This window comes from Fusarium venenatum (genome assembly GCF_020744135.1).
Source record: "Fusarium venenatum strain MPI-CAGE-CH-0201 chromosome Unknown EDB82scaffold_4, whole genome shotgun sequence".
NCBI classification, from domain to species: Eukaryota; Fungi; Ascomycota; class Sordariomycetes; order Hypocreales; family Nectriaceae; genus Fusarium; species Fusarium venenatum.
In genome coordinates, this window is record NW_027072132.1 from 3,175,868 (window position 1) to 3,201,390 (window position 25,523).

General features: G+C 48.3%; 11 protein-coding genes across 11 annotated transcripts; 7 read left to right on the forward strand and 4 right to left on the reverse strand.

The window, feature by feature from the left end:
• Window positions 1–1,441: 1,441 nt before the first annotated feature.
• EDB82DRAFT_313706 (amino acid permease-domain-containing protein) lies at window positions 1,442–6,165 on the forward strand. Its single transcript, XM_025737974.2, has 4 exons — window positions 1,442–2,158; window positions 2,219–2,756; window positions 2,810–4,275; window positions 4,322–6,165. Exons 1-4 carry the CDS (start codon window positions 1,909–1,911, stop codon window positions 6,052–6,054), a joined length of 3,987 nt encoding a protein of 1,328 aa, XP_025592781.1. The 5' UTR covers window positions 1,442–1,908; the 3' UTR covers window positions 6,055–6,165.
• A 701-nt stretch (window positions 6,166–6,866) lies between these two features.
• EDB82DRAFT_313720 (uncharacterized protein) lies at window positions 6,867–9,010 on the forward strand. The gene is made up of 2 exons (XM_025737975.2): window positions 6,867–6,887; window positions 6,936–9,010. Exon 2 carries the CDS (start codon window positions 7,240–7,242, stop codon window positions 8,839–8,841), a length of 1,602 nt encoding a protein of 533 aa, XP_025592782.1. The 5' UTR covers window positions 6,867–6,887; window positions 6,936–7,239; the 3' UTR covers window positions 8,842–9,010.
• EDB82DRAFT_313819 (CobW/HypB/UreG, nucleotide-binding domain-containing protein) lies at window positions 8,954–10,396 on the reverse strand. The gene has a single exon (XM_025737977.2). The coding sequence runs from the start codon at window positions 10,180–10,182 to the stop codon at window positions 9,067–9,069; it is 1,116 nt and encodes a 371-aa protein (XP_025592783.1). The 5' UTR covers window positions 10,183–10,396; the 3' UTR covers window positions 8,954–9,066.
• A 211-nt stretch (window positions 10,397–10,607) lies between these two features.
• EDB82DRAFT_480189 (uncharacterized protein) lies at window positions 10,608–10,963 on the forward strand (the record flags this gene model as incomplete). The annotated part of the gene is made up of 2 exons (XM_025737978.1): window positions 10,608–10,722; window positions 10,776–10,963. The coding sequence occupies 2 exons, from the start codon at window positions 10,608–10,610 to the stop codon at window positions 10,961–10,963; spliced, it is 303 nt and encodes a 100-aa protein (XP_025592784.1).
• A 1,052-nt stretch (window positions 10,964–12,015) lies between these two features.
• Window positions 12,016–14,556, reverse strand: EDB82DRAFT_313770 (PUL domain-containing protein). Its single transcript, XM_025737979.2, has 2 exons — window positions 13,911–14,556; window positions 12,016–13,862 (listed from the first exon to the last, which is right to left on the reverse strand). The coding sequence occupies exons 1-2, from the start codon at window positions 14,181–14,183 to the stop codon at window positions 12,408–12,410; spliced, it is 1,728 nt and encodes a 575-aa protein (XP_025592785.1). The 5' UTR covers window positions 14,184–14,556; the 3' UTR covers window positions 12,016–12,407.
• A 267-nt stretch (window positions 14,557–14,823) lies between these two features.
• On the forward strand, window positions 14,824–16,950 carry EDB82DRAFT_313856 (nucleoside phosphatase family-domain-containing protein). The gene is made up of 3 exons (XM_025737980.2): window positions 14,824–15,298; window positions 15,367–16,720; window positions 16,770–16,950. The coding sequence occupies exons 1-3, from the start codon at window positions 15,067–15,069 to the stop codon at window positions 16,825–16,827; spliced, it is 1,644 nt and encodes a 547-aa protein (XP_025592786.1). The 5' UTR covers window positions 14,824–15,066; the 3' UTR covers window positions 16,828–16,950.
• Window positions 16,951–17,073: 123 nt separating this feature from the next.
• Window positions 17,074–18,224, reverse strand: EDB82DRAFT_529560 (uncharacterized protein; the record flags this gene model as incomplete). Its single annotated transcript, XM_025737981.1, has 2 exons — window positions 17,074–17,448; window positions 17,499–18,224. 2 exons carry the CDS (start codon window positions 18,222–18,224, stop codon window positions 17,074–17,076), a joined length of 1,101 nt encoding a protein of 366 aa, XP_025592787.1.
• Window positions 18,225–18,361: 137 nt separating this feature from the next.
• EDB82DRAFT_514063 (small GTPase superfamily) lies at window positions 18,362–20,157 on the forward strand. The gene is made up of 7 exons (XM_025737982.2): window positions 18,362–18,789; window positions 18,858–18,911; window positions 18,976–19,071; window positions 19,131–19,310; window positions 19,360–19,404; window positions 19,453–19,555; window positions 19,603–20,157. The coding sequence occupies exons 1-7, from the start codon at window positions 18,760–18,762 to the stop codon at window positions 19,710–19,712; spliced, it is 618 nt and encodes a 205-aa protein (XP_025592788.1). The 5' UTR covers window positions 18,362–18,759; the 3' UTR covers window positions 19,713–20,157.
• Window positions 20,158–20,227: 70 nt separating this feature from the next.
• On the forward strand, window positions 20,228–22,181 carry EDB82DRAFT_514068 (acyl-CoA dehydrogenase/oxidase). The gene is made up of 4 exons (XM_025737983.2): window positions 20,228–20,505; window positions 20,564–20,640; window positions 20,690–21,434; window positions 21,488–22,181. The coding sequence occupies exons 1-4, from the start codon at window positions 20,482–20,484 to the stop codon at window positions 21,998–22,000; spliced, it is 1,359 nt and encodes a 452-aa protein (XP_025592789.1). The 5' UTR covers window positions 20,228–20,481; the 3' UTR covers window positions 22,001–22,181.
• A 595-nt stretch (window positions 22,182–22,776) lies between these two features.
• EDB82DRAFT_514071 (uncharacterized protein) lies at window positions 22,777–23,717 on the forward strand. Its single transcript, XM_025737984.2, has 3 exons — window positions 22,777–23,095; window positions 23,147–23,230; window positions 23,288–23,717. The coding sequence occupies exons 1-3, from the start codon at window positions 22,968–22,970 to the stop codon at window positions 23,391–23,393; spliced, it is 318 nt and encodes a 105-aa protein (XP_025592790.1). The 5' UTR covers window positions 22,777–22,967; the 3' UTR covers window positions 23,394–23,717.
• Window positions 23,718–25,471, reverse strand: EDB82DRAFT_514076 (P-loop containing nucleoside triphosphate hydrolase protein). The gene is made up of 6 exons (XM_025737985.2): window positions 25,309–25,471; window positions 25,230–25,258; window positions 25,012–25,026; window positions 24,933–24,957; window positions 24,399–24,830; window positions 23,718–24,345 (listed from the first exon to the last, which is right to left on the reverse strand). Exons 1-6 carry the CDS (start codon window positions 25,335–25,337, stop codon window positions 23,760–23,762), a joined length of 1,116 nt encoding a protein of 371 aa, XP_025592791.1. The 5' UTR covers window positions 25,338–25,471; the 3' UTR covers window positions 23,718–23,759.
• Between the last annotated feature and the right edge of the window lie 52 nt (window positions 25,472–25,523).

Genomic DNA, 25,523 nt, shown 5'->3' on the forward strand with positions numbered 1-25,523 from the left:
TCTGTCTGTGATAAGATAGCTGAAGAAGTAATCAGAGAGCAAAAAAAAGAATGACGACAAAGAATAGGAGAAACAGTCTCGGGGACGGAGATTATATTAAGAAGTCACGAGTGGTCGGATGACAGATTCGATTCAATTGAGTCAGTTGTACTGGAATTTCTGTTTGGAGAGAGGATTGGGTTGGATTGGAAAGATAAGGGCTTGTGCATGCTCTGGGCCTGCAGCCTGCAGCCTGTCGCCTGTCGCTTGTCGCCAGCTGCCCTGAACGGTGAAGCTTAGACGCAGGGAAAGCCCAGGCTCTGGGGTCTGGGTCTGGTGACTAAGGTTAAGGGCAGTTGCCGAGGCGGAGCTAGGCTATTAGTGGAGGACTTGAGTGAAGGCACTAAACAAACGAAGGAACTATGAATATATGTAGGCACGTTGAAATGGAAATATATATGATATAGTCTCTGCCTGCAACCTTATCCTTATCTCTCTGTTTGAGGGTTTTGGTATTACTACCTACCATCTCGGGCTTACAACCACTCTATAGGTATGTAACGTGTCAGAATGCTGGTATCTTGATGTATAATGATCGACATCTTGTTTGCCTTGCCTGCATATGTTTTACTGAGGCACAAAATTAATACCATGGTATTGGAAGATAACGATAGAGCTGCAGACAAGACATGCTTATGCTTACGTGCTGCATAATACATCACTACTCCTCCTATCCTAGGAGTATTACTCAGCTTGACTTAGATCCCGCACCTCCAAACGATCATCGTTTTTGGCTTTGCCCGTTAGTTGGTGCGGCGGAGCGGGCACGTTTCTCCAGTCACGCTCTGTGGGGGCGTCACGACCCTTTTGAATCGAGGGTCAGATGAATGAGGCGCATGTCTAACATGTGAAGTGATACCGGTATTCGAATATATCTTGACTAGAGAATCTCGATCTGTATCTCGTTATGGTGCTGCACTAAAATCACCAGATCTGGTCTATCCCGTACTTGTTTACAGTATGTATCTGCTATTATGGATATCCAGTATCATACCGTCTGGTGAACATAGCGTCCACTCCGCCTACTCCGCTCCGAAGCGACAGAGGAGAGGAGACCTTGAAGCTTGATATTCCAAGGGTGGATTCCGAATAGCCATGGCCTACGTCATTTTGTAGCACCCGCAGCGCCTATCGCGATACGATACTGCACTTGTGCTTCACTAACAAGCCATCAAAACACGCCAACTGCATCAAATCTGCACATGATCCCGACTTCCCCACAGAGAGAGTCATGAAAGGGACTATCGTGTTATTGTGAGTTGCGATAGATACCTACATAGTATATCTATCACCCAGACCCACTGGAATGGATGGACTTTTAGCGCAGAATGTACCCGTGCTGATGGACCCTTGAAACATAGGTGCCCAAACATCAGCACCTTTCATCAGTGACACCTTCGCCTCCGGGTGACCCCTTCTGTAAGCTCATCCTACAGAAGCCCCAGATCTGTTCAACAATGTCTCCCTTGGGAATATTGTGGCGTCCCTGATTGGTCTTTCATGGTAGACCAACATGGACATTCTCCCCCGTATTATCCACACTCATCACCACACTAACCACACCCAATATGCAGCACGCGGGAGCCTTCAGCTTGGAATCCTCTTGGCAAGCAGAGGATTAACGACACATTATCCAATCGCTAAACGGTCCTTGGGCAATACAATAAAAAAATATCATCCATTGACGTCGACTATTTTGTTCTGTGCTTCTCCTCAAAAACCTCACTTTGTCTCTTCCTCACCGTCTCGTCTCGTCTAGTCCCTTCACCGTCTCTCATGTGGGCCATTGCTCGCTACTTCTAACCCCTCGTCCTGTCTCGTCTGATTGACTGACTGACTGATTGATTGACTTCTTCTCACGACTGCATCATGACAACACCTCACCAGTCGGATGTCAAGGGGGTTGACAATGGGGGAGACCGTCACCGAAATAGCACATCAGAGACTCCTGGTAGACGAGTCTCGGTCACGATGGACTCACGCCACAGCAACAGCCACAGCAACAAGCTGGGCAGCATATCGGGTGTTTACATCCCTGTTTTTCTTAATATCATGAGCATTCTCATGTTCTTGCGCTTTGGCCTCATCATTGGGAAAATCGGTTTTGTGGGCATCCTCGGTAAGCTACAGACAGAGTCGCTTCTGTAAGCTGAAGCACAAAGAACTAATTGTGCCCCAGGATTGCTTGTCACTGCCTACTCTATTGACCTGTTGACGACACTCTCGCTGTCTGCCATTGCTTCCAATGGCGAAGTCAAAGGTGGTGGTGCCTATTACCTCATCTCGAGGTCCCTGGGTCCTGAGTTTGGTGGTTCTATCGGTATTCTTTTCTATCTTGCTCAAGTCCTCAATGCAAGCATGAACGTTGTCGGTCTCATTGACTGCATCCGACTGAATCTGGGCCCAGCTTTCCCAGAAGGATATTGGACTGGTTACTTCCTCCAGACGGCTGCTTTACTCCTTTGTACTGGCCTCTGCTTCCTAGGATCTGCTACTTTTTCGAGGGCGTCCAACGCTTTGCTTGCAATCCTAAGCTTGGCCATCGTCAGCATTCCCGTCTCGGCTATCTTCAAGACCCCCTTCCGTGATGAGGATCTTGGTATTCACTTCACTGGGCCCAGCCTTGATACCCTGACTGATAACTTTCTCCCTCATTTGAGTAGCCCTCACTTCAAAGGCCTCGAGACATTCCGTGATCTATTTGGCATTCTCTTCCCGTGAGATCCTGACTTGCAATACAGTATTCAAATCCATACTAATGGTGGATTAGGGCTACTTCGGGTATCTTTGCAGGTGCATCCATGTCTGGTGATCTCAAAGACCCCAGCAGATCGATCCCTCACGGAACGTTGTGGGCGATGTTGACAACCTTTATCATCTATTTCATCGTGATCCTTTCTCTGGCTGCGAGCACCACCCATGACTCTTTCTTGGCCAACGACAATGCCATCTCACTCATCAATCTATCTCAGCCTGTAATCCTCGCAGGTGAATGTGCAGTCACCTTCTTCTCGGCTTTGATGGGTCTCATTGGTGCTTCTAAGCTGTTTCAGGCTTTCTCAAGGGATAAACTTCTTCCTGGTCTTGGCTTCTTTAGCAAAGGCACTAAGCACGGCGATGAACCGATATATGCTCTGCTCTTGACTTATGTCATTGCACAACTGGCACTCTTTGCTGATCTCAACCAGATCGCTACCTTCATCTCGATGGGCTACCAGATGACTTTTTTCGTCATGAACCTCGCATGCTTCCTCCTCAAAATTGGATCCGCGCCCAACTTTCGCCCGAGCTTCAAGTTCTTCACCTGGCAGACCGCATTTGTTGCCGGTATCTTGTCCGGATTCGCCATGTTCTTCATCGATGTAACCTATGCCGCGGTGGCTATTACAGTGCTCGTCATGCTCTTCCTGCTCATTCACTACCTGAGTCCCCCTAAGCACTGGGGTGATGTGAGCCAGAATCTAATTTATCACCAAGTGAGGAAGTATCTTCTTCGTCTTAGACCAGAACACATCAAGTTCTGGAGACCACATATTATACTGCTCATCAATAATCCGCGTCGGCAAACCAGGTTGATTCAATTTTGCAACTCGCTCAAGAAAGGCTCACTTTATATACTTGGTCATGTCATTGTGACTGATGATTTCAACTCTGGTGTCCACGAGGCTAGACTCCAGCAACACGCCTGGACGAAATACATCAACGAGTTCTCCAAGATCAAGGCTTTTGTGCAACTCACAATGTCTCCCACAATCACTTGGGGCATTCGAAACCTGATACTATCGGCTGGACTTGGAGGTATGCGTCCAAATATTGCTGTTCTTGGCTCCTACAACATGGAAGAATTGCGAAAGTCCAACCCGAGACTACGCGTGCCTGATGTTCCCGTCTCTTTCTCTAGACAAATGCAGCGTCCACCAAAGTCCAACGGCAAGGCTCCCGAAAGGCCTCGAAGGCGGCGAGGAGACACATCAGCCAGACTTATGGAGGGTATACTCCCCACCGATGTCATTCGTACGGAGAATATGATGTCACCAAAAGAGTATTTGACCATTCTGGAAGATCTTGCCCTTCGGTATCGACTCAATATCGCAGTGGGTTGTGGTTTCGATGCTCTAGAAACACCAAGAAAGGATGGCAACAATACCAAAAAGTACCTTGACCTGTGGCCTATTCAGATGTCTGCTGAAGTGACATCTGATGGCAAGAGCTTGCTGACTACAAATTTTGACACATGTGAGTAGAATGCCTAGAAAGGTCAGTCCCAAGCTTATAGTCATAGACACTCTTATTCTTCAACTCGGACATATTTTACATAGCGTCCAGCTCTGGAAGCAAGTTTATACGCTACGAGTTATGGTGTTTGTGGAATACGAAAGCGAAGTACACGAAGAGCATGCTCGGGTACTGGCACTTCTTGAGAAACTACGAATTGATGCACAAGTCAATGTTTTCTGCTTATCTTCGGGCGAGTTGAATACTTACGAAATCATTGTCAACGGTGTTAGCCATGACATAGACTGGGAAATCGTCGTAAACGATACACTTCGAAATGAAGAATGGTGGGACGATGTTCAGATGTACCGAGGGCGCGCGGACAACATGTCTTCAACTCAGGAGCTCGACCAGCTCGAACAGATTTATGATTCGACATCTGGGAGACCCGGCTTGTACAACCCCCATGAGGAGATATATGAGCGTCGACGCGCAAGCACAACGGATGTTCCCGAACTGCCACGACGGCCAGCTATTCGGATGCTGTCCAAGATGGGTGTCAGCATGGGGATCCATACACATCATCTCCCAGACGACGCATTGGACGAAACAAGTAGCGAGGACGACGAAACAGAAGATTCCCCGACAGATCTTATTGAAGATGAGGAGATGGGGTATAGCTCTGTGTTAGAGCAGGACGCCAACGACGAGGCCAGCATCGGCCCAAGTGATTCGGTGCATCAACCATTGCTGGCGGGTGGGGACTCTCATGATGAGGACGGCAGAGTTCGCGGTGACTTTTGGGAAAGGTTTGGCCGGCGTCCCAAGTCTGACACCATTGGAGATACCGTCGGTACATCGTACGGTACAATGTCATCGTCTGCAACGGTCAAGGGTGTTGGGGGGGCCCAAATATCGCAGACGACATCTGCTTCTCAGCAAACAGATGAGCGGCCACATCAAGGCAGCACAGACTCTGCCCCTGCAGATATTCCCTCTCTCGTCTCACGGGATTCACTAGGACCTTCTGCCACATATTCTCGTACACGTCCGGCAAGCCCTTCGCGTGAAGACACTGTACGCCCATACCGCGGTGGCACGACAACACCAGGAAGGCCGACTCTCTCAAGGCAATCCTCGGCCGTGAAGTTCTCTAGTCGTCCGGTCCCCGAGACAAAGATTGTCGCATCGGAGGCGGAAGGATCCACGATTAGCTTTGCGCCGCCCTCTAGTACAGATTCAGAAACACCAAAAGCCGGGCCGTATCGACCGAGCTATTCAAGGCAGTCTTCTCTAGGCAACTATCCGAGCAAATCGCGGTCCAGCACACAAATAACGTCTGGTGAGAACGATAGCAAGAAAATCTCTTTTGCGGAGCAACCAGATTACGAGCCATATTCGGCCCATCATTCTCGGTTCCATTCGCGACGTAGTTCTCGGGGATCTGCACAGTACGGAGGCGATTATTGTGATCAAATACCCGAAATGCTCGAAAGGTATCGATTAAGCTCTCACCTAGAGGAGGAAGCGCAGGAACCAGGTCACACGCCCCAGGGCTTGGAGCTGTCATTCAACGAACTGCCAAGCAGAGCTCAGCACCTCATTGTCAACGAATTGATGCGTCAACATTCCAAGGATACTGCTGTGTTGCTCAGCACTCTGCCTATTCCTACGGAGGGCACTTGCTTGGATGATGCGGCAACAATACAGTATTTGTCTGATGTTGAGCTGCTTTGCAATGAGTTACCACCAACACTGCTGGTGCTCAGCAACAATATGACAGTGACTGTCAATCTTTAGATACATTCCATCGATCAATCAATTGAAGCAAGCAAGCAATGAATTAACAAAGCCGCAATATTCCCATGATTGACAGCTAGTTTAGCACGGATCGGGTCAGACTACTCTGGCCATGTGCAGTCTAAGTGAGCGAAATAGCACAGAAACACACGCACCAAGGACAATGTCTCCAACAAAGATGGCGCAAGCCGAGTCATGGCCAACAAAGGATGACAAAGATTGCTAGCCAGGAACAGCCTTGAGAAAGCTTTTCAGGCACAGGAACCGAGGGTTAACCAACAAATTAGACTGGACCTTTGGCCCAAGACCTCGATATAGTTTTATGTGAATTCTTGCAGAGTCTCTTAGAATTGCAGGGGCCATCTTACTGGAATGGTCTCGATGTTCTGGTATACTTGATTGTGGATAAGCATTAATTTTTGGTGGCTTGCTGCCATGAATCATGGGCCACATGGCTGTCCACGCCGTTCTCCTCTCTTCGGCCATTCTCTCGTCAACTGGAATTGATTAACGAGACTGATTTATTTTGAGAGATTTTGGACCGGCTTGTGCTCCTGCTTGGGTTCCCTGTCTCTTTGGAGGAGATGGCTGGGCTGAGCTAGGTTGGTGCCTCTCAGGTCCAAGCACAACCTCGTGTCACCCAAACCGCATTCTTGGGATGCAAACTCTTTGTGGTGAGCTGTGCCGTGTTCCCACCATCTTTGACGTCTTGTCGAACACACTACGTACGTGCTACGCAAGCCCAAAAAAAACTCCAAAGGTTGAGTTGCCCCCGCACAATGACAATTCAGTTACTGCTTAGCGTTGTCATCGGGACCTCCGAGCCGCCATAGGTAAGACGCGGCGTATACTATTTCGATTTACTCTAACAAGGTTTGCAGTTCTTCAACCACGAGAAACTTTATCCTGTCTTTTCCCCAGAAGCTCGACCGCTGACGCCCTTTCAAGATCCAGGACCCCTCTCGTCTATCAGTCACTTACATTCCAGTCGCCCAACCTGCCACCACTTAGTCTGAAAAAGGGGACTGATAGCCAAGGTTTTCTTATAAACGAATGTTGAAGGGCCGCTCAAAATCAGGTTTTGGGGGATTTCTTGCTCTCTTATCTATGAACCTCTGAGACATTAGTCTTGGGAGCCTTCAGACAAGCCCTCATTTTCCCGCCCCAACCTCTTCGCTCGTTACGATGCCTTCTTGGACCATCACCAACGACGACAAGATGAGCAGTTGGCGGGACCAGCTCTCGCCTCGGAACTTGAGTTTCCGGGGCTTCAGAAGAGCTTCAGAGTCAGTAGCAAAGACAAGCTCAACGGCGAAAACAGACTTTACCATGATGCATTATCCTGACCGGCCTACGAGGAGGATCACTGAGGCCGATATTCCCAATGACGAAGAGTGTAAAAAGTCATTGGTGAGAATGAGAAAGGCTTCTTTTGCAGAGCAAATTCAGCATCGAAGAAATGACTACCACCATCAACATCAAAACCAGTTATCTGCAGTACCAGAACCAGCACCTACACCTGAAGAACCATTTACATTAAAATTGCCTACATCAAAAGTGTCCCGGATCGAGGCGCCTCGGGTAGAACTACCACCACCACCGTCACCACGAGCTCAGCCAGAACAGCCTCAAGTAGAGAAATCGCGAGCACAGCAACCGTCGAGATTAACATTTGGCCCTTTCAATGGTCCATTCCGACCAGCTTACGGGTCACTTTCACCAGCTCAAGAAGAGCCAGAAAACGCCGACAATGATGAGCCTGCAGCAACAGCGCAGGGTGGACTACAAGTACCAGAGCCAGCGATTGATATTCGAAAAAGTATCTTGGCTGTCGACGACCTCAACTTGGCAACGGGGCCAGCTGCTTCGCCGGTTGTGATCAGCGAGGCCAAAACTATCAGACTCGAACGAGTCGAACGAATCGATAGCACCCCCGCCGCTTCACCATTCTCATCACCACGGCCCAGCGATGCTTCATCAATAGGATGGCCCAAGCGAAAACCATCAGTACAAATGGTTGCTATCCGTCCATCATCACAGGACTCTCAGAGGCGAAAGCCTTCTGTTCACACAGTTGTTGTGCGACGCCCTTCAACAAAACCTCATATAGATGCCCTCAGCTCTCATCCAACTCACTCATCTACTACCGCGCAAGTCCACGTTCGACAGGATAGTGTGTCAGACCTAATGTGTCGCATATGCCATAACGGAATTGCCGAGAGATCTGGTACCTGTTCAATCTGCGACAATGACTCAATGACAGCCACTCCCGTCGAGATTAGCCCCAACTTTTCAAGACTTCACAATAAGCCAACTATCAAAAAGTACAACCGCCCTCCACCACTGGTCTCTCAATCTCTCAACGGCATCGCAAAACTTCACCGTCCTTCGGCATCTCTCACATCAGACCCCGAAGCCAATCAGATCTCACCACCGGCTTCACTGCCAGGGTCACGCAGTAGCAGCACAGCGGAGACTGTCAAGAGTCTTGCAACCGGACCGTCTGTACCTCCAACGCCCATGTCAGCGCTCTCGACGCCTGAAGTATTCAAGCGGTTCAAGGAAGAGGTTGAAAGCCGAGCCCAGGCAGTCGATGGTCCTGCATTCGACGATCCTTGGATGGCCAAGTCTAGGACTCCAGAAGATGATGTTTATGAGGATGACTGGGCAGACTACTACTTTGACGAACAAAACTTCAATGCCAGGCCTAGTAAGCAAACTGAAAGCCAGGCGCCTGATTTGCACTTCGTTACAAGCCCAGTTTGCCCAGGCCCAGGCTGGATATGAAATTTACATAAAAGGGATTCCATGTAAAAAGACTGTACAATGTTTGTATTTCAAAATTTAGGTAGCGGGTTGATTTTTCTATATCCCTGGTCAGATAGCGACAAGCATATCTTTCAATCATGAGTCTATGTTTCTTCATCAACATTCATTTTCGTCTCTTCGTGACGTCTTTTTCCTCATCTTTCTCTATATCTAAGTTCCTTCTGTTTCTCTATACATTTTACTCTATAGAATTTTAGTAACGGCCAATCCACTTGAATCGCCGCCGTCTAGTTCTATCAAGCCACCAGCTTCAAGCCTCTTCTTCCACTTGTTGCTCTCATATCGCGCAAAAATCATGGTCATGCGCAGTGTAACATCACTACTTGAGTCGTGCTCTTGTAGCGCTTCCACAACGGGCGTGAACGTCCAGCGACCGAACGCCCAGTTGAGGATGTACCGACCTGATGCGCCGGGCTCTGGCTTGGGAATATCAGGGTCTGAGTTTGTTGGTGTGGTGGACAGTGAGACGAGAGCCTTGATGCGGTAAGCCTCGTCTTTGGGCGCAGAGGAGAGGAATGCAATGAGCTTCTCGGTATTTATGCGGGCTGTTGGATCAGCCTTGAGGACAACTGAGAGAACCTCAACTTCACTCTGGTGATTATGCGAGTGGCCGTTTGTTGTACCGTTGGAGTGCTCATGGCTGTGACCGTTGGTCTTCTCGACATCCGATTCTGTCAACTCTTGCGCTAAGCCACCATCCACACCAAAAATTATGTCCATAGGGACTCTGCCCTTGTCGCTCTTGACCTTGGCCACATCTACCTCCAAATCACCAACTCGATCGAGACACTCGTCATATCGCAACATGCTGACATTCTCCCACTTGTTGAAGACGATGAGATCGGTGTAGCGCGCCTGGATACGGGCTGTGTAACTGGTATCCTCGTAGCCCTTCCAATTCTCAACATCGATGACACTGATGACACCGTCAAGGATGTACTTTCCAGACTCGCGCGCAAGGCGGTTCACCTCAAGAGCGAGAGTCGCAGGGAAAGCAGACCCGCTAGTCTCGATAACGATTCGGTCGGGGGTGACGGTGTCTTCGAGTTCCTTGAGCGCAGGGCCGAGCTGGCCAACGAGGTTACAGCAGATACATCCGTTCAGCAGCTCCTGAACACCTGAGATGGAAGAGTTTGCGGCGAGTTGGGAGTCGACTGCGAGATCGCCGAATTCGTTCTTTAAAAGGGCGAGTTTGTAGTCAGGGTTCTTGGCGCGAAGTTGCGGGATGAGGTTGAGAATGAGTGTCGTCTTGCCCGAGCCCAAGAAGCCCGTGACAATTGTGATCGGAATTTGTGGCATCTCTCTGTTCTTGCGACGCTATCGAAGGTGAATACAGTATGTCAAAGTTTTGTTCCTGATAAAATACCTCTTCAAAGTGTTAGACAAACAATCAGTAATTGTTGGGTGATGGTCAGCCCATCAGAGCGGCCCGATAAGATAGACATTTGACCGTTATCGGGCCTTATCGGGCACGACCCCACCATCTGCTAATTGACGTCACCCGCGAGGTTGGACAAAGCTGAAGTTTAGAGGGACAGTACAAGACGCATCGATCTACGCCAATTGCGTATGCCAATGCCCAGATACAAGCCAAGGAAACACGGTAGTTGAGGTTACTTCATCAATAAATACGATTATTCACCTGCCTCTTTCTCTTCCCGTTCCATAATCTTATTCAGAGCATCATCCTTTTTCAGGAAACACGACCGTATAACACAGCAAAGATGACTTCAGAGAACAATAACATCAAGAAGGAAACCTTCAAGACGCAGCTCGATAAGGCTGCGGACAACACTCGCGAGATGGAGAACCAGAAGCCTAACCCCATTGTCGAGAAGAGTAGGTTCTTCAGAAAACATTGTATCAACAAATAAATACTAACATTTCCTCAGTCACAGAATATATCCCTGCGGCCGCCAAGGTCTTGCCCACTGGCCAAAGCCCTCCAAAGGAAGAAGACAAACCCCCAGGACCTCCCGAACGACCGCATCACGATCACAAGATTGAGGATTTTGTGAGGGACCAGCACAGAAGTCAAGGCATTGAAAGTGTTTTGGGGCATGCTTCCAATGACGAGTAATGATGTTGTACTGATCAAGGGAAGGGTTACTGCACATGTATTTAGGCTTTCCGCGAACACGAATGAATGATCTTATGATTCACATGCTTGATGTTTAATTTGACGTGAAGCTGCATCCAGAAGTGCCGTGATGATCAACGCTAACAAACGCATCAAGGATCAATTATCCTGGTCACTGACAACGATATTTGAGCCTCATGAGCTTTGACATGAGCTTGCCGATGATGTAAAGTCTTGGTTCGCATGGATCTTGTTCCTGTGAAGCTCGAAATAGCTGTGCCTTGGAAGCAGCCCTTGGAAGGTGCATACAACAACGCAAAACACGAGTGCGAGATTCACAATCAAGACAGCAGGAAGCGTATTTACGGCAACGAACACGCTGGGTTTATCCAGTCGCGCACAGCACACAAAGCTACTAGTCAAATTATCAAAATCCTTTTCAGGATGATGAGATGTCCCCCCTTCTTGGCATTACACCGCCTACAGAGACCGATGCGAAACATCGACGCTGGCGGAGAATTTCCTATATCCAAGGGTTATAATCTACTGAGCGATTCCCTATGTGGGAAAGGCAACGCGACACCGTGGGAGGTTAACCTGAAAGGTCGGGTGAAGGTCGTGGCGGCTCAGAAAACAATTAAAAATTGCTTTTTGATCTAAGGAGCAAAAACAAAAGAGATCGGGAGAAAGTCGAGCTTATATAGGCCTCGAAAAATCTGCAAGCGGGGCATCCTGTGTGATTATTCAGCAACAAATTTACCTATGGGACTGCTCCACCAAATTTTCTGTTAGAGGTGGTTGGGAAGTGGACACGGCGGGACTTCAATGTCTTGAGTGCTCAACTTACCCTACAAGTTGACATGATTTTTTATATTCAACCTCAGGTACTGGAGTAAATGAGTATACACAAAATCATTCTTGATCTGTTTTCTAAATATTTCTGAAGAAATATATATACTGTAAATGGTTTGAAATACATGATTTACCGTGACAATTCTATGCTCTTCAGCCTAACTATAGAGATATGTGTCCCATCATCTTACGTACGAATCCACTTCAGCAAACCATGATTAAAAAAATCAAATTTAGGTCTCGGTGTGTTATCCCAGGGATATGACAAATTGACACGAGATACATTGATGGAAGTACTATTATTGTTTGAGCACAATGTTATCCGAAACCTCGAGGGAACTCTCGTCGTAAATATGGCATGAGATTATAGTGCCTAGCTTATCACACCCAGTGAGATCCATTTGAGATAATGCGGTATCGGTACGTTCGAATAGTCCAGATATTCTCGATAATTGGTCAATATTAGGTACTTCATATGCATAAATACAAGAAGTCCAAGTTACCAGCTTAGTTCTACATGCTGGCGATCCGTAATAACTTATTAAACAGGCAGGTCTATCAACAACAATGCAATCATTGAACCATTATCCAGCTAGGGTTTCCTAAGCCCTTTACCCAACAGTTCAGTGCCAACTTCTGTGATCAGTTTCTCGTCAGGAAAATTTGACTTTTTAGCCAAGATGCTATCCTGTGCACCAACTGCCTGGAGAAGGTCTGGCAGCTCCCCATCGAGTGGCGTGCCATAAAGCAAGTGGCCTAAAGCCAACAACATCCCATGTAATGCCTCTGAAGACTTTTCCTCCAGTGATATGGCCTCCACCACTGACGCGGCAAGTTCCAGTTCATCATCTCCTGACAAAGTTGGCTTTGAACCATTTCTGGCTTTTCGGGTTGCCAGTGATAAATTGAAAAGAAGCGATGAAGCTGCAACCCTCACATTGCTGTGGCTCTCATCTAGGAAACTAGACGAGATGAGAAGAATGATTGCCGCGCGCAACGAGCTGTCCCGCATGATTTCCTCAGGGAACAGGGGCGTCGAGAAGAAGTTGCAGGCCATCTGCAGCGTGACAAGGCGCAGAGCATAAGGGCAGTCTGTCTTTTGAGCGACTGATTCTAGTACGGCTATAACCGTTTCATGGCTCTTCTCTTCTGCAAAGAAGCCACTGATTCTAGGGTCTGAGAGCGCACATCTGAACAGGTCGACAATAGTGAAGAGGATGTCGATGGGTAATGATGTGACTGAATCTTTGATGAGACTCGACAAACGGCCCATATCAGGGATAACTGCACTCGAAGGGCCGTCCTTTGTTCGGTCTTCCAGATACTGCTTGAGAGCCTTGACTTCAGGCTTACTAGAAACCTCAGAACCCATCTTCGCCATGAGCTTGTCCAACGGTGGAACTTTGGTGTAAAGTACCGGCTTTACATTCGGGCTGGAAAAAGTAGGAAGACGTAATCGCTCATGAGGATGAACAGGGTGGGCCATCTGAACGAGAAGCTGTACGTTGCCTCGGAGAGCAGCCGGGTCAGCCCCTGACCACCTATTCTCCTCCTCGCCACGGAGGAATGTCACGATAGTGGGTGTTGCTCTGATCAAATATCGACTTCCGATTTCATGCTGCTGAGGCTGTGAAATGTCGACTTTCATGAGAATCGCCTTATCACCAACTTCGTCCGCGAGCTCGTCATAAATCGGGTAGAGCGTTTTGCAAGGCGGGCATGTTGCCGACGTGAAGAAAACGACCGCACATGAGTTCTTTGCTGCACTCATCAAACGATCAAATTCAGATGCTTTGGTAATGTTCTTGACACCATGCTTTGGAGTTGCAGCTGGTGCCTGAGAGCTCTCCTGCAGTCCAAGTATAGAGCCACCCTGTCTTCCTGCGTTGATCCCCTGAGTGAGCTGAGGAAGCAACATTCGACCCATGGGCGAGTCGAGGACAGCTTGTGGCATCTTGACGATGTGCTCGGGAATACCCTTTCCGAGTAGAAAGTTTGCGAACGAATCTGAGAAATTATTGCAGTTGTGGTGAAACAAGTCGTACGCCTATGCATTGTCAGAGATGAGCGCAAGTGAGTTATAGATTGGTAGTACCTCTAATGTAAAGATTGGTCTTAGAGAATCGAGAAACTCTTCAATGACATCCATAGGCAGATTCGTCGTGCCAAGAGGGATCTTTTCCAGTGGCTGACCGAGATGTGAGGAGCCTGGCCTAATCGCGATGATGCCTCCATCATAGACGTACTCTTTGCCGTTAAGCTCTATCGAGGTGTGGTATATGGCATCGAGTTGAAAGCCCAGAATGCCCACGGACATTTGACGAGCTAAACCTCGTGAGAGGTCATAAACAAAGAGTTGCACATCCATTTCTTGTCGCTAACTTTAGGAGATGAATGAATCTGATGCGCGTAGGTGTTTTAGTTATGAAATGACGTCTAATAAATGGTGTTGTGCTTAGGAAAGGATTTCGGAGAGAATAAAAGTGGTTATTTATTATCATGGTATCGAAAAGGTTGGTAGAATATGAGCTACTAATCTATCTAGCATTCGTAAATGAAGCAGGCAACATTGCGTACGACTGGAACATTCTGGAGGCGCAGACTTAAAAAGGTCTACGCAAGAGGCAAATTCAGGCATTGTGGTGATGACAACAATAAACGTGATAATACAGAGGTTTATTACTAGACAGGGACACTTGTGAGATTTCAAAGATGCACCCAAAATATACGACTTTAATCATTTGTCGCTGTAGTGAACACTTTCTCAAACTTCATGACATCAAACAATGTCTTGTCCTGACGATTTAGCGGTGGGGCATCTAAAATTAGGCGACTCTTCACTTTCAGGGGCGTGGAGATCGTTTTGCTTAGGGAAGACTAGCCCCTGATAGATGCAGATGCGGCGTACAACCATCGCCATGACCGTGGAGGTGCGGGTGCTTCTTGATGCAGATTGGCTGCAAGATACAAACCAAACCTTTTCCGTCTGATAAAAAAAAGTATACGACCCCCCTTTCCCTTCCATTACCAGCCTGCGGCATTGATTGCCAGCTTGTCAAAAGTAACCTATTTCCTCATCTCTTTTTGATGGAAATTAATTCCTCTTTGCCACGCTCCAATCTCCTTCTACTCCAAGTCACCCTCGTTTTGACATTCCTACCCCCTACCTAAAAAAAGGGACCCTCCAATGCTCGACCGAGTCCAGGCCCTTTAAAGACAATCTTATCTCCCTTCTCGCGAGACCCGCGCTCATGAGAACACCCACATCGCCCTCTCCATCAAAGTTGCCAGGCTTCGATCCTCACGAGAAACCAGACCGATACAAGTTCAAGCCCAAAAGGCAAGGAATTATTGGCAGGATGAAGGAATCTTGGATGACGCAGTCCCAGCGAACGAGGTGGATTAAGACTGCCGCCATCGTCTTTGCGATCGTTACCCTCTTTTACTTCATTTCCCCTAAGGGTGTTGAAGTGTATCACGAAGGTACGACGAGTGGAGGTAGTAGCAGCAGTCGATCGAGTCTCAACAACCTCATGCTAATGAACCGATAGTTACCCAGCCCGCTCACAGTAGCAACAATGGACAGTCACCCTCCGATTCTTCTTATGGTACCGAGCGATGCACCAAGTCCTTCTCCAAGGATAAGCCTATTGTCCAGTATGTTCTCATGATTGATGCCGGCAGCACTGGTTCGCGAATCCACGTCTACAAGTTCAACAACTGCGGTCCCACACCCGAGCTCGAGCATGAGGAGTTCAAGATGACCGAAAAGGAAGTTGGCGGTCTGAGCAACTACAAGGGCGACCCTGTGGCCGCTGCCAAGAGTCTCGATCCTCTTCTGAAGGTCGCCATGGACACTGTTCCCAACGCTCTTAAGGGCTGCACTCCCGTTGCCGTCAAGGCCACCGCTGGTCTTCGAATGATTGGAAAGGAACCCGCCGACGCTATCCTCGACGAAGTCCGACGACATCTCGAGCAAGATTACCCCTTCCCTGTTGTTGACAAGGAGAACGAGGGCGTCGTTATCATGGACGGCTCTCTGGAGGGTGTTTATGCTTGGATCACTACCAACTACCTGCTAGGCAAGATTGGCGGCCCCGATAAGAGCGAGACTGCCGCCACCTTTGACCTTGGTGGTGGCTCTACCCAGATTGTTTTCGAGCCTACTTTCAAGGGCGTCGCTGATGGCGGTATGCCCGAGAAGCTTGCCGAGGGCGACCACAAGTACGACCTTGACTTTGGTGGCCGTCACTTCGAGCTTTACCAGCACTCTCACTTGGGTTATGGTCTGATGGCTGCCCGCAAGGCCATTCACGGAGCTTTGATCAAGGACCTCACTGCTTCCAAGGGTGATGACAAGAGCTGGTTGAAGGAGCCCATTGTCAACCCTTGCATCGCCCCCGGAATGACCAAGGCTGTCAACGTCACCCTAGATGGCAGCGAGGATCTGACTTTGGTCACCTTTACCGGACCCTCTCAGCCTGCTCCCGCTCAGTGCCGCAACCTGGCCGAGAAGATTCTCAAGAAGGACGAGAAGTGTGATCTTGCTCCCTGCTCTTTCAACGGTATTCACCAGCCTCTGCTGTCCAAGACCTTTAGCAAGGAGGATGTCTACATCTTCTCCTACTTCTTTGATCGCACTAAGCCTCTGGGCATGCCTGACTCCTTCACACTCCGTGAGATGCACGACCTCACCCAGACTGTTTGTATGGGTAAGACTGCTTGGGACGTTTTCACCACCGTCCCCGAGGCCATGGCGGAGCTTAACGACCGACCTGAGTGGTGCTTGGACCTCAACTTCATGATGGCCCTTCTCCACACTGGTTACGACATGCCTATTGATCGTGAAGTCAAGATCGCCAAGAAGATCAAGGGCAACGAGCTCGGCTGGTGCCTTGGTGCTAGGTACGTTTTGCAATTAATGACATTTGTTCTTTACTAATATTATTTGTAGTTTGCCTCTTCTTGCAGGCGGTTCTGGCTGGTCTTGCAAGGTCAACCAAATTGCTTAAAGATATACCACAGGATACAAGGCGTTGAATAGAGATGCATAACGTTTTTCTTTTTACTATTAGACCAGTCCTTTACGAACGGCAACGACTTTTGGGATATGGCAAAATCATTACAATGAACTATCAGCATCATGAAGCTACAATGGACTAGAATGCAAGTACGGATTGGCTTTTGCGGGAACTGGAGTCCTCGACTTGCCATGACGTGTAGATTATTAAAGAACTATTTAATACAAGGTGCCCGCCTTATACCGGCGCGGTCACCATGCCCAGGACATCTTCTATAATGTCTTCAGGACCAATGTCTTCTAGTAGTGCTTCTACTGCTTCTATTCTACTGCCCCATTGCATACTCCTCTCCTTTTCTGGAGGCGTCAACTGGATTCGATGCAAGTAAACCTTGGAAGTAGCAAGGCCAACAAGAGCTGGCGTTACAAAGTCTAGACCATGCAAAGCAGCAAGGCAGCGTATGAGTTGGCCGAAGTGCTTAGTAGCCGTAGGGCTGATACCTCCAGCGACAGCTCGGTGCATACGAAGGAATGAAACGATGTTCATCTGGTAGCGGGTAACTTCAATATCCACTTGGGCCTCTTTGCTCAGAGTGCCAAGATAGCTAATGTCCTGTCAATGGTTAGTTGTGTATCCCATAAACATGAAAAGAAGCAACGTACAGTCTCGACGATCAAAGGCGGAGTCGAGGTGGTTCCCTCACCAGGGCCCCTTTTCACAACACTGCCTGTCGATGCGGTGTCTGCATCGTTACCAGCATCTGCTTCATCCAGATTAACGAAGCCATCCTCGGGATTATGCCAATAAGTCATATATAAAAAGTCATTCAAGTGCGCCGTTACACGAGCCTCGCCTCCACTGGCTGCCTGTAATACCGGAGCAAAGACAAATTGCTTCGGGGCAGTTTGTACAGAGGTTCGTGTAAATATACGACGGGTTCGGAGGAGTTCCAAGGCCTGGATTTGAACGGCTTGTGGTGCTCGATCGAGGTTTTTTGCAAGGACGACGTTGGCTATCTGAGACGCGAAAGCACCGCCGGGAGTAAGAGGACTCAGCGGTGTGCGCGGATGCGACGTGGATGGCCTCGATGTAAAGTACGAATCAGGGTTACGCAATGCTGTAGGCGAGTGGCTTGAGGGAGAAGCTTGATTGCCTAGGAGAAGAGCAGAGGCAAAGTCTTCAAGGGTCGTGGAAGGAGTACAGTCAATGACAACCCAGCTGAGCCCAAAGGTCTTTGTAGCCACCAGTTGTAGTTCCTGTATTAAGTCGTCGATAGCTTCAGAGGGTGTGCTAACAAGGCAATGTTCGCGACTAATTAAACAGAGAAGTAAGGCCAGCTCGAGATCGCTCAGAGCGTGGACCTTGTTAAGGAGGCCGTCATCCGCCATGGTTCAGCCGTATTGATTTTGGTGATACATCCATGAGGCCTGGAGTGCTGATCGGTGAAGCTCACCAAAATGGCAACTGGCACTAAGTAAAGTATCCCTTAATCATGGCTGGTCAGTGTCGCATGATAGAGCTACATATGATGTCACGTGGAGATATAAAACGACCAACCACCTTTGAACCCACTTCTTGACTTATGCATACCGCTAAACTAAAAAGCGTCTAGCGCTACAGACATCACCTCGAGCGACCGACGAGGCTGCGACATTGGTACCTCCGCCCACCGTCATCTGCCGCCGCCATCTCCAAACAACACCAACCTTTTGTGAATCCGACATTTCACGACTGGACTTCTGTGCCAGATCAGATACAATAGCAGAGGGTCTGTCATTCCACGAACAGACAAAGCGACTTGAACGATAGAGAACTACGACTTCGGAAGAAGCTAGAAACCCGACGGCGCCTCGACAATTGCGTTTCGAAGGCTTGAGATAACGTCATTGAACACCGATCCCTTTTCATAAACGATCATTCACCATGTCTTCTCGAAAGAAGGTTCTTCTCAAGGTGCGATATGATAGAAAAACTGTCCAGAATCTTTCGGGACCTTGAGTATTGATACAATAGTGGAATAGGTTATCATCCTGGGCGATAGCGGTGTTGGGAAGACCAGCTTGATGAACCAATATGTACGCAGCCCCAGCTGAAATTGTTTGGAATTTCCCGTGACTGATGTCGATTCTGCAATGATAGGTCAACAAGAAGTTCAGTGCGAGCTACAAGGCTACTATCGGCGCCGATTTCCTGACTCGAGAGGTCCTGGTCGACGACCGACAAGTTACTATGCAGGTAGGATAAAGAGGCACATGTTCTACCTTTTAAGACAAAAAACTAATTGTTCTGGATAGCTTTGGGATACTGCCGGTCAAGAACGATTCCAGTCCCTCGGTGTTGCATTCTACCGAGGCGCCGACTGTTGCGTTCTAGTCTACGATGTCAACAATGCCAAGAGTTTCGAGGCGCTGGACAGCTGGAGAGACGAGTTCCTCATCCAGGCTTCTCCCCGTGACCCTCCCAACTTTCCATTTGTGAGTGGTCTATTAGATTGGATGAAGGAGACGTGCTAACAGGGTTTAGGTCGTGCTTGGCAACAAGATTGATGTCGAGGAGAGCAAGCGAGTGGTAAGTCGACCCGAGTCTGTATACTGATAGTGGTCTAACGTCTCCAAGATTTCCAACAAGCGAGCCATGACTTTCTGCCAGTCCAAAGGCGACATTCCTTACTTTGAGACAAGTGCCAAGGAGGCCGTTAACATTGACCAGGCTTTTGAGGGTGAGTACTTTTCCGTGATCGTTGTTGTTCAGACTAACAGTTTGTAGTCATTGCCCGTAACGCTTTGGCCCAAGAAGAGTCTGAAGAGTTCAGCGGCGACTTTGATGACCCGATTAACATCCACATCGAGAACGACCGCGATGGCTGTGCTTGTTAAAGGAGTGGAATGGACTAAGAGCGGTGGTTGAAGAGGAGGGTACTTCGCTGATGGATTATTGATATTGCCTGGAAGTATACTGCATACTGAGGCAGCCTGGGTTTAGTCTTTTTGTTTCTCATTGGTGTTCATACATGGATGCGAGTTCTCTTTCTTTTAAATCATGTTTAGCTCTTGGTGACAGTGATGTCAATCTTGGGCAGTATCTAAAGATGCCTTGTGTAGCTAATGTCCCACTACTGATAATTCGGGTATGTCTGGAGACAGCCGAGAGATATCAGCTATCGGGCCACTAGCTGATTAAAGTCGATCCATCATCAATCCTAAGTCAAGCTTTAATCCATAACTGGAAGCCTGAAGCTTTGAGTTGTCAAGGTCCGAGGCATTAGACCCACTCAGCTCCGAGGCCTGCGGAGAGCTCCCAATGATAGCGACAAGTACCCCGGATTTCAATGTCTCCACTTGTTATTCCTTGAGCCGTGAGAGGTGCAAATCGTCTAGTCAGCAGCCGCGAACCTCGGCTCCATCAAACCTGGACATTCGATAATGTGCGGAGAAGTTGGAGCTGGACAAACCTGGGGTAGAATTAATTTACTACAGCTTGTACTCTGTTTCTTCATATCTTTAGACAATCCCTTTTCTCTTTCTCATTTTCTCATTTCCCAAGACATTGCTGTTGAGATACTCTGCCTCATCACTTGTGACGACTATTACCCCTTACTACATCATACTATAATCACCATCCACAAGTCCACATCAAAACTCTACAATGTCTGCGCGAATCCCAGCCATTGTATGTGACGCTGTCCTTCGATAATCAAGACGAACATAAACTAACATCGTCGACTTAGGCTGCCAACCGCGTTAGCGATGCTGCCAAGAAGCAGCTTGACCTCGTCGCCAAGTTCGTTGAGGAAGAATGCATTCCGTCAGTTCTCATCCTACATTCGCGCAAACCCAATTCTGACCTTGAATAGTGCCGACCCTGTAGTAGAAGCCCTTGCTGGCGAGGGTGATGCCCGCTGGGAAGGCCACCCATCTATCATTGAGGACTTGAAGGAAAAGGCCCGCAAGCTTGGTCTCTGGAACATGTTCCTCCCCAAGGGTCACTACAAGGAGTCGCCTGGCTGGACTAACCTTGAATACGGCCTCATGGCCGAGTGGCTTGGTCGCTCACACGTCGCATCTGAGGCTTGTAACTGTGCCGCCCCTGACACGGGTAACATGGAGGTATTGGCCAAGTACGGCAATGACGCCCAGAAGGCGCAGTGGTTGAAACCTCTTATGGACGGCAAAATCCGCTCAGCTTTCCTCATGACAGAGCCCCAGGTCGCTTCCTCAGATGCCACCAATATTGAGCTAAGCATTCGTCGCGAGGGCAACGAGTATGTTCTCAATGGCCAGAAGTGGTGGTCCAGCGGCGCTGGTGACCCACGATGCAAGATCTACATCGTTATGGGCAAGACAGATCCCGACAACAAGGATCCTTACAGTCAACAGTCCGTTGTCTTGGTGCCTGCTGAGACACCCGGTATTACTATCAACCGTATGCTCAAGGTCTACGGTTTCGATGATGCGCCTCACGGTCACGGACATCTGACATTCAACAACGTGAGAGTGCCTGCCTCTAACATTGTGCTCGGAGAGGGACGTGGATTTGAGATTATTCAGGGTCGTCTAGGACCTGGCCGTATTCACCATGCTATGCGCAGCATTGGTGCCGTAAGTTTACCCGCAGCTTCATACTAAAGAAAGCTGTGCTAACAACACTACAGGCTGAGCGCGCTCTTGACTGGATGCTCCTCCGAGTCAACGATGAATCCAAGAAGCCATTCGGCAAACTCCTCCGCGAGCACGGTGTTATTATTGAATGGATCGCCAAGTCCCGCATCGAAATCGACGCTGCTCGTCTCATTGTCCTCAACGCAGCCATCAAGATGGACGAGCTAGGTCCCAAGAAGGCCCTCAAGGAGATCGCAGAAGCAAAGGTCCTCATTCCTCAGACAGCACTCACCGTTATCGACCGTGCTATTCAGGCCTACGGTGGTGCAGGTGTCTCTCAGGATACCCCGTTGGCGTATATGTGGGCCGGTATCAGAACATTGCGACTGGCCGATGGACCTGATGAGGTGCATCTGCAACAGATGGGACGTAACGAGAACAAGCGTAGCGCGGAGGCGACTGCTACGATCAAGAGGCAGAGGGCCAAGACTGAGGAGTTGTTGAAGGCTTATGGTGTTGAGAGACTTCAGCCTGGTGCTAGGATACAGCACAAGGCTAAGTTGTAAGGTCGCGGATGACTAGTCGAGTTAGTAGCCACATATTTGTTTGTTTGCTTGAACATGGACAATTAGAATATCTAAGTTGTTGGTTTATTGAAAATTCATGATATTTCATAGGTTGCGCTCTGACCATAGCCAATTCAAAAACCCCATTAACCTAGTAACTCCTATTTCATCCCAAGGGTACACTGATCTTGACTATAGTAACAAAGGCAGGTAAACAAGAAATTCTTCCAATAACAAAAGAAGAACGGAGCAGCAATTAGGCTATTTTAGTCTGAATAGACATGTCACTGTGGCATTTGGCAGAGGTACTTAGGACAAAAAGGATAGCTGTTGTCATATGGATGTTGTTTCACACATTCAACCTTCTCAGTCGCAATTGGACATTGGTGTATATCAACGCATCGTATACCCCTATTATGAGTCAATACCCAACCCCTTTCCCTTCAAAATCACACCTTCAGGGTCCAAGCTATTAAACACAAGTCATGCCATGGACTCCTATTACCCCAGTGATGGTGCGCTGTTCACGGCTTGCCCGCGTTAAACATAGGCCTCAGCGTGCCATTTCTCACAGTGGAGTCTATTACAGGCCTTGCCCTGTACGTATCCGTCGGGTCCATTCCAGTAATTAGTACGGTAGAACACGGCAACAACCAACGTCATCCGATCGCTGCTACCCCCGTATCCTTGCAATTTTCACTAATTGCCCGTTGCCCCATCAACGTCAGGCACCGTTTACTTTGCCTGCTAATTTTCTGCTAGTTGTGCATGGCACGCCTATTTCATAGACGGCACTACCCTTAACATAAAGAACTCGCAACTCATCACAACTGATTCTTTCATTCACCTACACATACACATACACATAGAAAGAATCAAAGAACCGCCAATCTTTCTCTCTCCAATCGACCTTGTTTCCTCTTCATCATACACACTTTGACTTCCTTACTACTTTCAACGCTTCATCATGTCTGCCAAGATTCTCGCCGATAAGGACGTCAACGCTCCCATGACTGAGCAGCCAGCCGTCAAGGACGTTAAGAGCATGGAATACCACCGTCAAGCCTTCCATTCCAAGATGGCCGACGAGGAGACGTAAGTGACTTTGCCTCAAGAGATGAGTATTAGTTCCTAACATCGAAACAGTGACAAATACGTCTCGCCATCCGACGGCATCATGAGCCCTTGCTCTCAAAAGATCAGCGCTCTGCGAAACAAGCACGCCAGCAAGTTCGTCTTCCTCATCACCCTATTCTCTGTATCAACCAACTAACAATCCCCTTTCAGAGCCAAGCCCAAATCTCTCTTCGCCCAAGCGAGCGCTAAGAAACTCCAAGGCGATAACCCCTTTGGCGCAAGGCCAGCACCAACCAAGGGTGCCTTCCAGCTGTAAAGCATCGTTTTGTTTCATTTCAATTCGAGTATATTCCACTTATTCGGGATGCTCCTTTTGCTTTTTTGTGGGCTAGTGGCTTTTAGCCCACGGTGTTTATTTGAACCGCTGGAGGTCTGGTTTAGGGCGTTGGGGGTTCACTTGACGTACACATATACACGCACATCAATGGTGGTGTAGGATTGCACACTTTGGCTTGTAATGACATGATGCAATGACAGGGCTTGACTTGGCTTCTTTTCTGGTGGCCGGTTTATGTACGATCTTTATCAATACAACATGGTTTTGACATACGAAACATTGAACGCGTGCGATATTGGATATGATGACGTTTTTGTTGAATTTCTAAGTAAAAGGCGTATACATCTATGCTTTCCAGGCGGTGCAGATATACACAACATCCTCATCCGCCACGGGGTGACTCAGACCAACTCGTTGCGGAATATGTCTTGCACTGGCACCCCACACCATAGCATATTTGAACGTATCCTTGAGGGTCCTGTGGATACGATCACACACATCCTCGATAGTGCTGTTGCTGCGAACAATTAGAGCCTCGCTGAAATCGGGTTCTGCGCCCTTGCGCTTGGTGTAGATGCGGATCAGCTTGAGTTCCTTCCAGCATCTGTCGATGACATCCTGAATGCCCAGATCATCCTCACAACTCATGACGACCGTGTGGTCCTCACGTGCCAGCTGGTCGAGGAAGTCGAGTGAGACACTATCAATCTTGTTGTAGACATACAAGCACTTAATGTACTTTCTGTGGTCCTTCATGATAACATCGATGAAATCATCAACTGTGGCGTTTTCATCACGTACGAGAACCTCGCAGTTGAGGATCTTGTAATCGCGCAGAATGTTGTAAAGCATCTTCTCGTCCAATTTCTTGGGAGGGGACGAGAATGTGATTTTCATGCCACCCGCTGTCTTGACCTTGAGGTAGATGTTGCTACAAGTTTCACATTAGTAGCGATTCGAGATTGTCTCGGTTCAAGTACTTACGGTGCCTCTCGGTTGAGACGGATGCCGACTGCCTCCAATTCAGCCTCCAGCAATGCCCTTTGCTCAGCCTTCTTGGTAGCATCAAGGACCATGAGAATAAGGTCACTGGTCTTGGCAGCCGAAATGACCTGTCGTCCTCGACCCTTTCCTTCGGAAGCGCCCTCAATAATACCGGGAAGATCGAGAAGCTGAATCTCAGCACCACCATACTCGAGCACACCAGGAATGGCTGTCAAGGTTGTGAAAGCATAAGAAGCAACTTCTGACCTTGTCTTTGTGACTTTGGATAAGAAGGTTGACTTTCCTACTGAGGGGAAACCGACAAGGGCAATTCGCGCATCACCACTTTTGCTCACATCGAAACCTGAACCGCCACCACCTCCAGCTCCAGGACCAGGTTCCAGCAGCTGCGCTCTTAGTCGAGCAAGTTTTCTGAAATTGTCAGTAACGCGGCTTGGTAAATCATCCAACAGAAAAGAATAAAGGCTAAATCTGAGGCCAGCAGTACTGTTGGGTTGATCAATCTGGACTTACCCTTTTAATAGACCCAAGTGATATTCTGAACTGTGTTAACACTACTGCATAATGGAACGAGATATCCATAGAAACATACCAGTTGCCTTGTTTTCTAAAAGTATGTTAGCAATTATTCGTAATTAGGAGGGTAGATATTTGTCGAATAAAGAAAGGTGTGCAAGGTCAAGTCCAAGTTTGGTGTAGATCTCATGATGGTCTGGGATGGCTATCATGAGTCTCTACCTCGGTCGTTTCCAACAAGGACTCCCACATAGTTTGATTTCAAGACTCATAGAGATTGTGCTTCTCACTCACTTTGCGTCTTCTTCATCTCCTCCTCAATCCTATCGCCATGTCAGTGATGCCCCGCCATTATCCTCAGGAATCAACTTACTCCTTGATCTTTTCCGTGATGTTCACCATCTTGCCGTTTGTTTGAGACGCAGGTGCGCCTATAGAAGCACCTAGAAAAAGAAAGACTAATAAAACAGAGTATAAGTCTCGATTCCTCAGCGCCTGTCTACGATCTAAATCATGAGTGGGGGGTTGAGAGGCCTGATGAAGTGGTGGCAGAATTCGAATAGCAAGCTCCGCAAGCGCTGAGAGTCT

Coding starts and splice junctions, on each gene's coding strand:
- EDB82DRAFT_313706 (XM_025737974.2), top strand. CDS start 1,909: ATGACAACACCTCACCAGTCGGATGTCAAGGGGGTTGACAATGGGGGA. Junction 2,159..2,218: donor CGGTTTTGTGGGCATCCTCG/GTAAGCTACAGA, acceptor ATTGTGCCCCAG/GATTGCTTGTCACTGCCTAC. Junction 2,757..2,809: donor CTATTTGGCATTCTCTTCCC/GTGAGATCCTGA, acceptor ATGGTGGATTAG/GGCTACTTCGGGTATCTTTG.
- EDB82DRAFT_313720 (XM_025737975.2), top strand. CDS start 7,240: ATGCCTTCTTGGACCATCACCAACGACGACAAGATGAGCAGTTGGCGG.
- EDB82DRAFT_313819 (XM_025737977.2), bottom strand. CDS start 10,182: ATGCCACAAATTCCGATCACAATTGTCACGGGCTTCTTGGGCTCGGGC.
- EDB82DRAFT_313770 (XM_025737979.2), bottom strand. CDS start 14,183: ATGGATGTGCAACTCTTTGTTTATGACCTCTCACGAGGTTTAGCTCGT. Junction 13,863..13,910: donor GACCAATCTTTACATTAGAG/GTACTACCAATC, acceptor GACAATGCATAG/GCGTACGACTTGTTTCACCA.
- EDB82DRAFT_313856 (XM_025737980.2), top strand. CDS start 15,067: ATGAGAACACCCACATCGCCCTCTCCATCAAAGTTGCCAGGCTTCGAT. Junction 15,299..15,366: donor TGTTGAAGTGTATCACGAAG/GTACGACGAGTG, acceptor ATGAACCGATAG/TTACCCAGCCCGCTCACAGT. Junction 16,721..16,769: donor GGCTGGTGCCTTGGTGCTAG/GTACGTTTTGCA, acceptor TATTATTTGTAG/TTTGCCTCTTCTTGCAGGCG.
- EDB82DRAFT_514063 (XM_025737982.2), top strand. CDS start 18,760: ATGTCTTCTCGAAAGAAGGTTCTTCTCAAG. Junction 19,072..19,130: donor ACCGACAAGTTACTATGCAG/GTAGGATAAAGA, acceptor TGTTCTGGATAG/CTTTGGGATACTGCCGGTCA. Junction 19,405..19,452: donor TCGAGGAGAGCAAGCGAGTG/GTAAGTCGACCC, acceptor AACGTCTCCAAG/ATTTCCAACAAGCGAGCCAT.
- EDB82DRAFT_514068 (XM_025737983.2), top strand. CDS start 20,482: ATGTCTGCGCGAATCCCAGCCATT. Junction 20,506..20,563: donor CTGCGCGAATCCCAGCCATT/GTATGTGACGCT, acceptor TCGTCGACTTAG/GCTGCCAACCGCGTTAGCGA. Junction 21,435..21,487: donor CTATGCGCAGCATTGGTGCC/GTAAGTTTACCC, acceptor ACAACACTACAG/GCTGAGCGCGCTCTTGACTG.
- EDB82DRAFT_514071 (XM_025737984.2), top strand. CDS start 22,968: ATGTCTGCCAAGATTCTCGCCGATAAGGACGTCAACGCTCCCATGACT. Junction 23,096..23,146: donor AAGATGGCCGACGAGGAGAC/GTAAGTGACTTT, acceptor ACATCGAAACAG/TGACAAATACGTCTCGCCAT. Junction 23,231..23,287: donor CGAAACAAGCACGCCAGCAA/GTTCGTCTTCCT, acceptor ATCCCCTTTCAG/AGCCAAGCCCAAATCTCTCT.
- EDB82DRAFT_514076 (XM_025737985.2), bottom strand. CDS start 25,337: ATGGTGAACATCACGGAAAAGATCAAGGA. Junction 24,831..24,932: donor CACTTGGGTCTATTAAAAGG/GTAAGTCCAGAT, acceptor TGACAATTTCAG/AAAACTTGCTCGACTAAGAG. Junction 24,346..24,398: donor CGTCTCAACCGAGAGGCACC/GTAAGTACTTGA, acceptor TGAAACTTGTAG/CAACATCTACCTCAAGGTCA.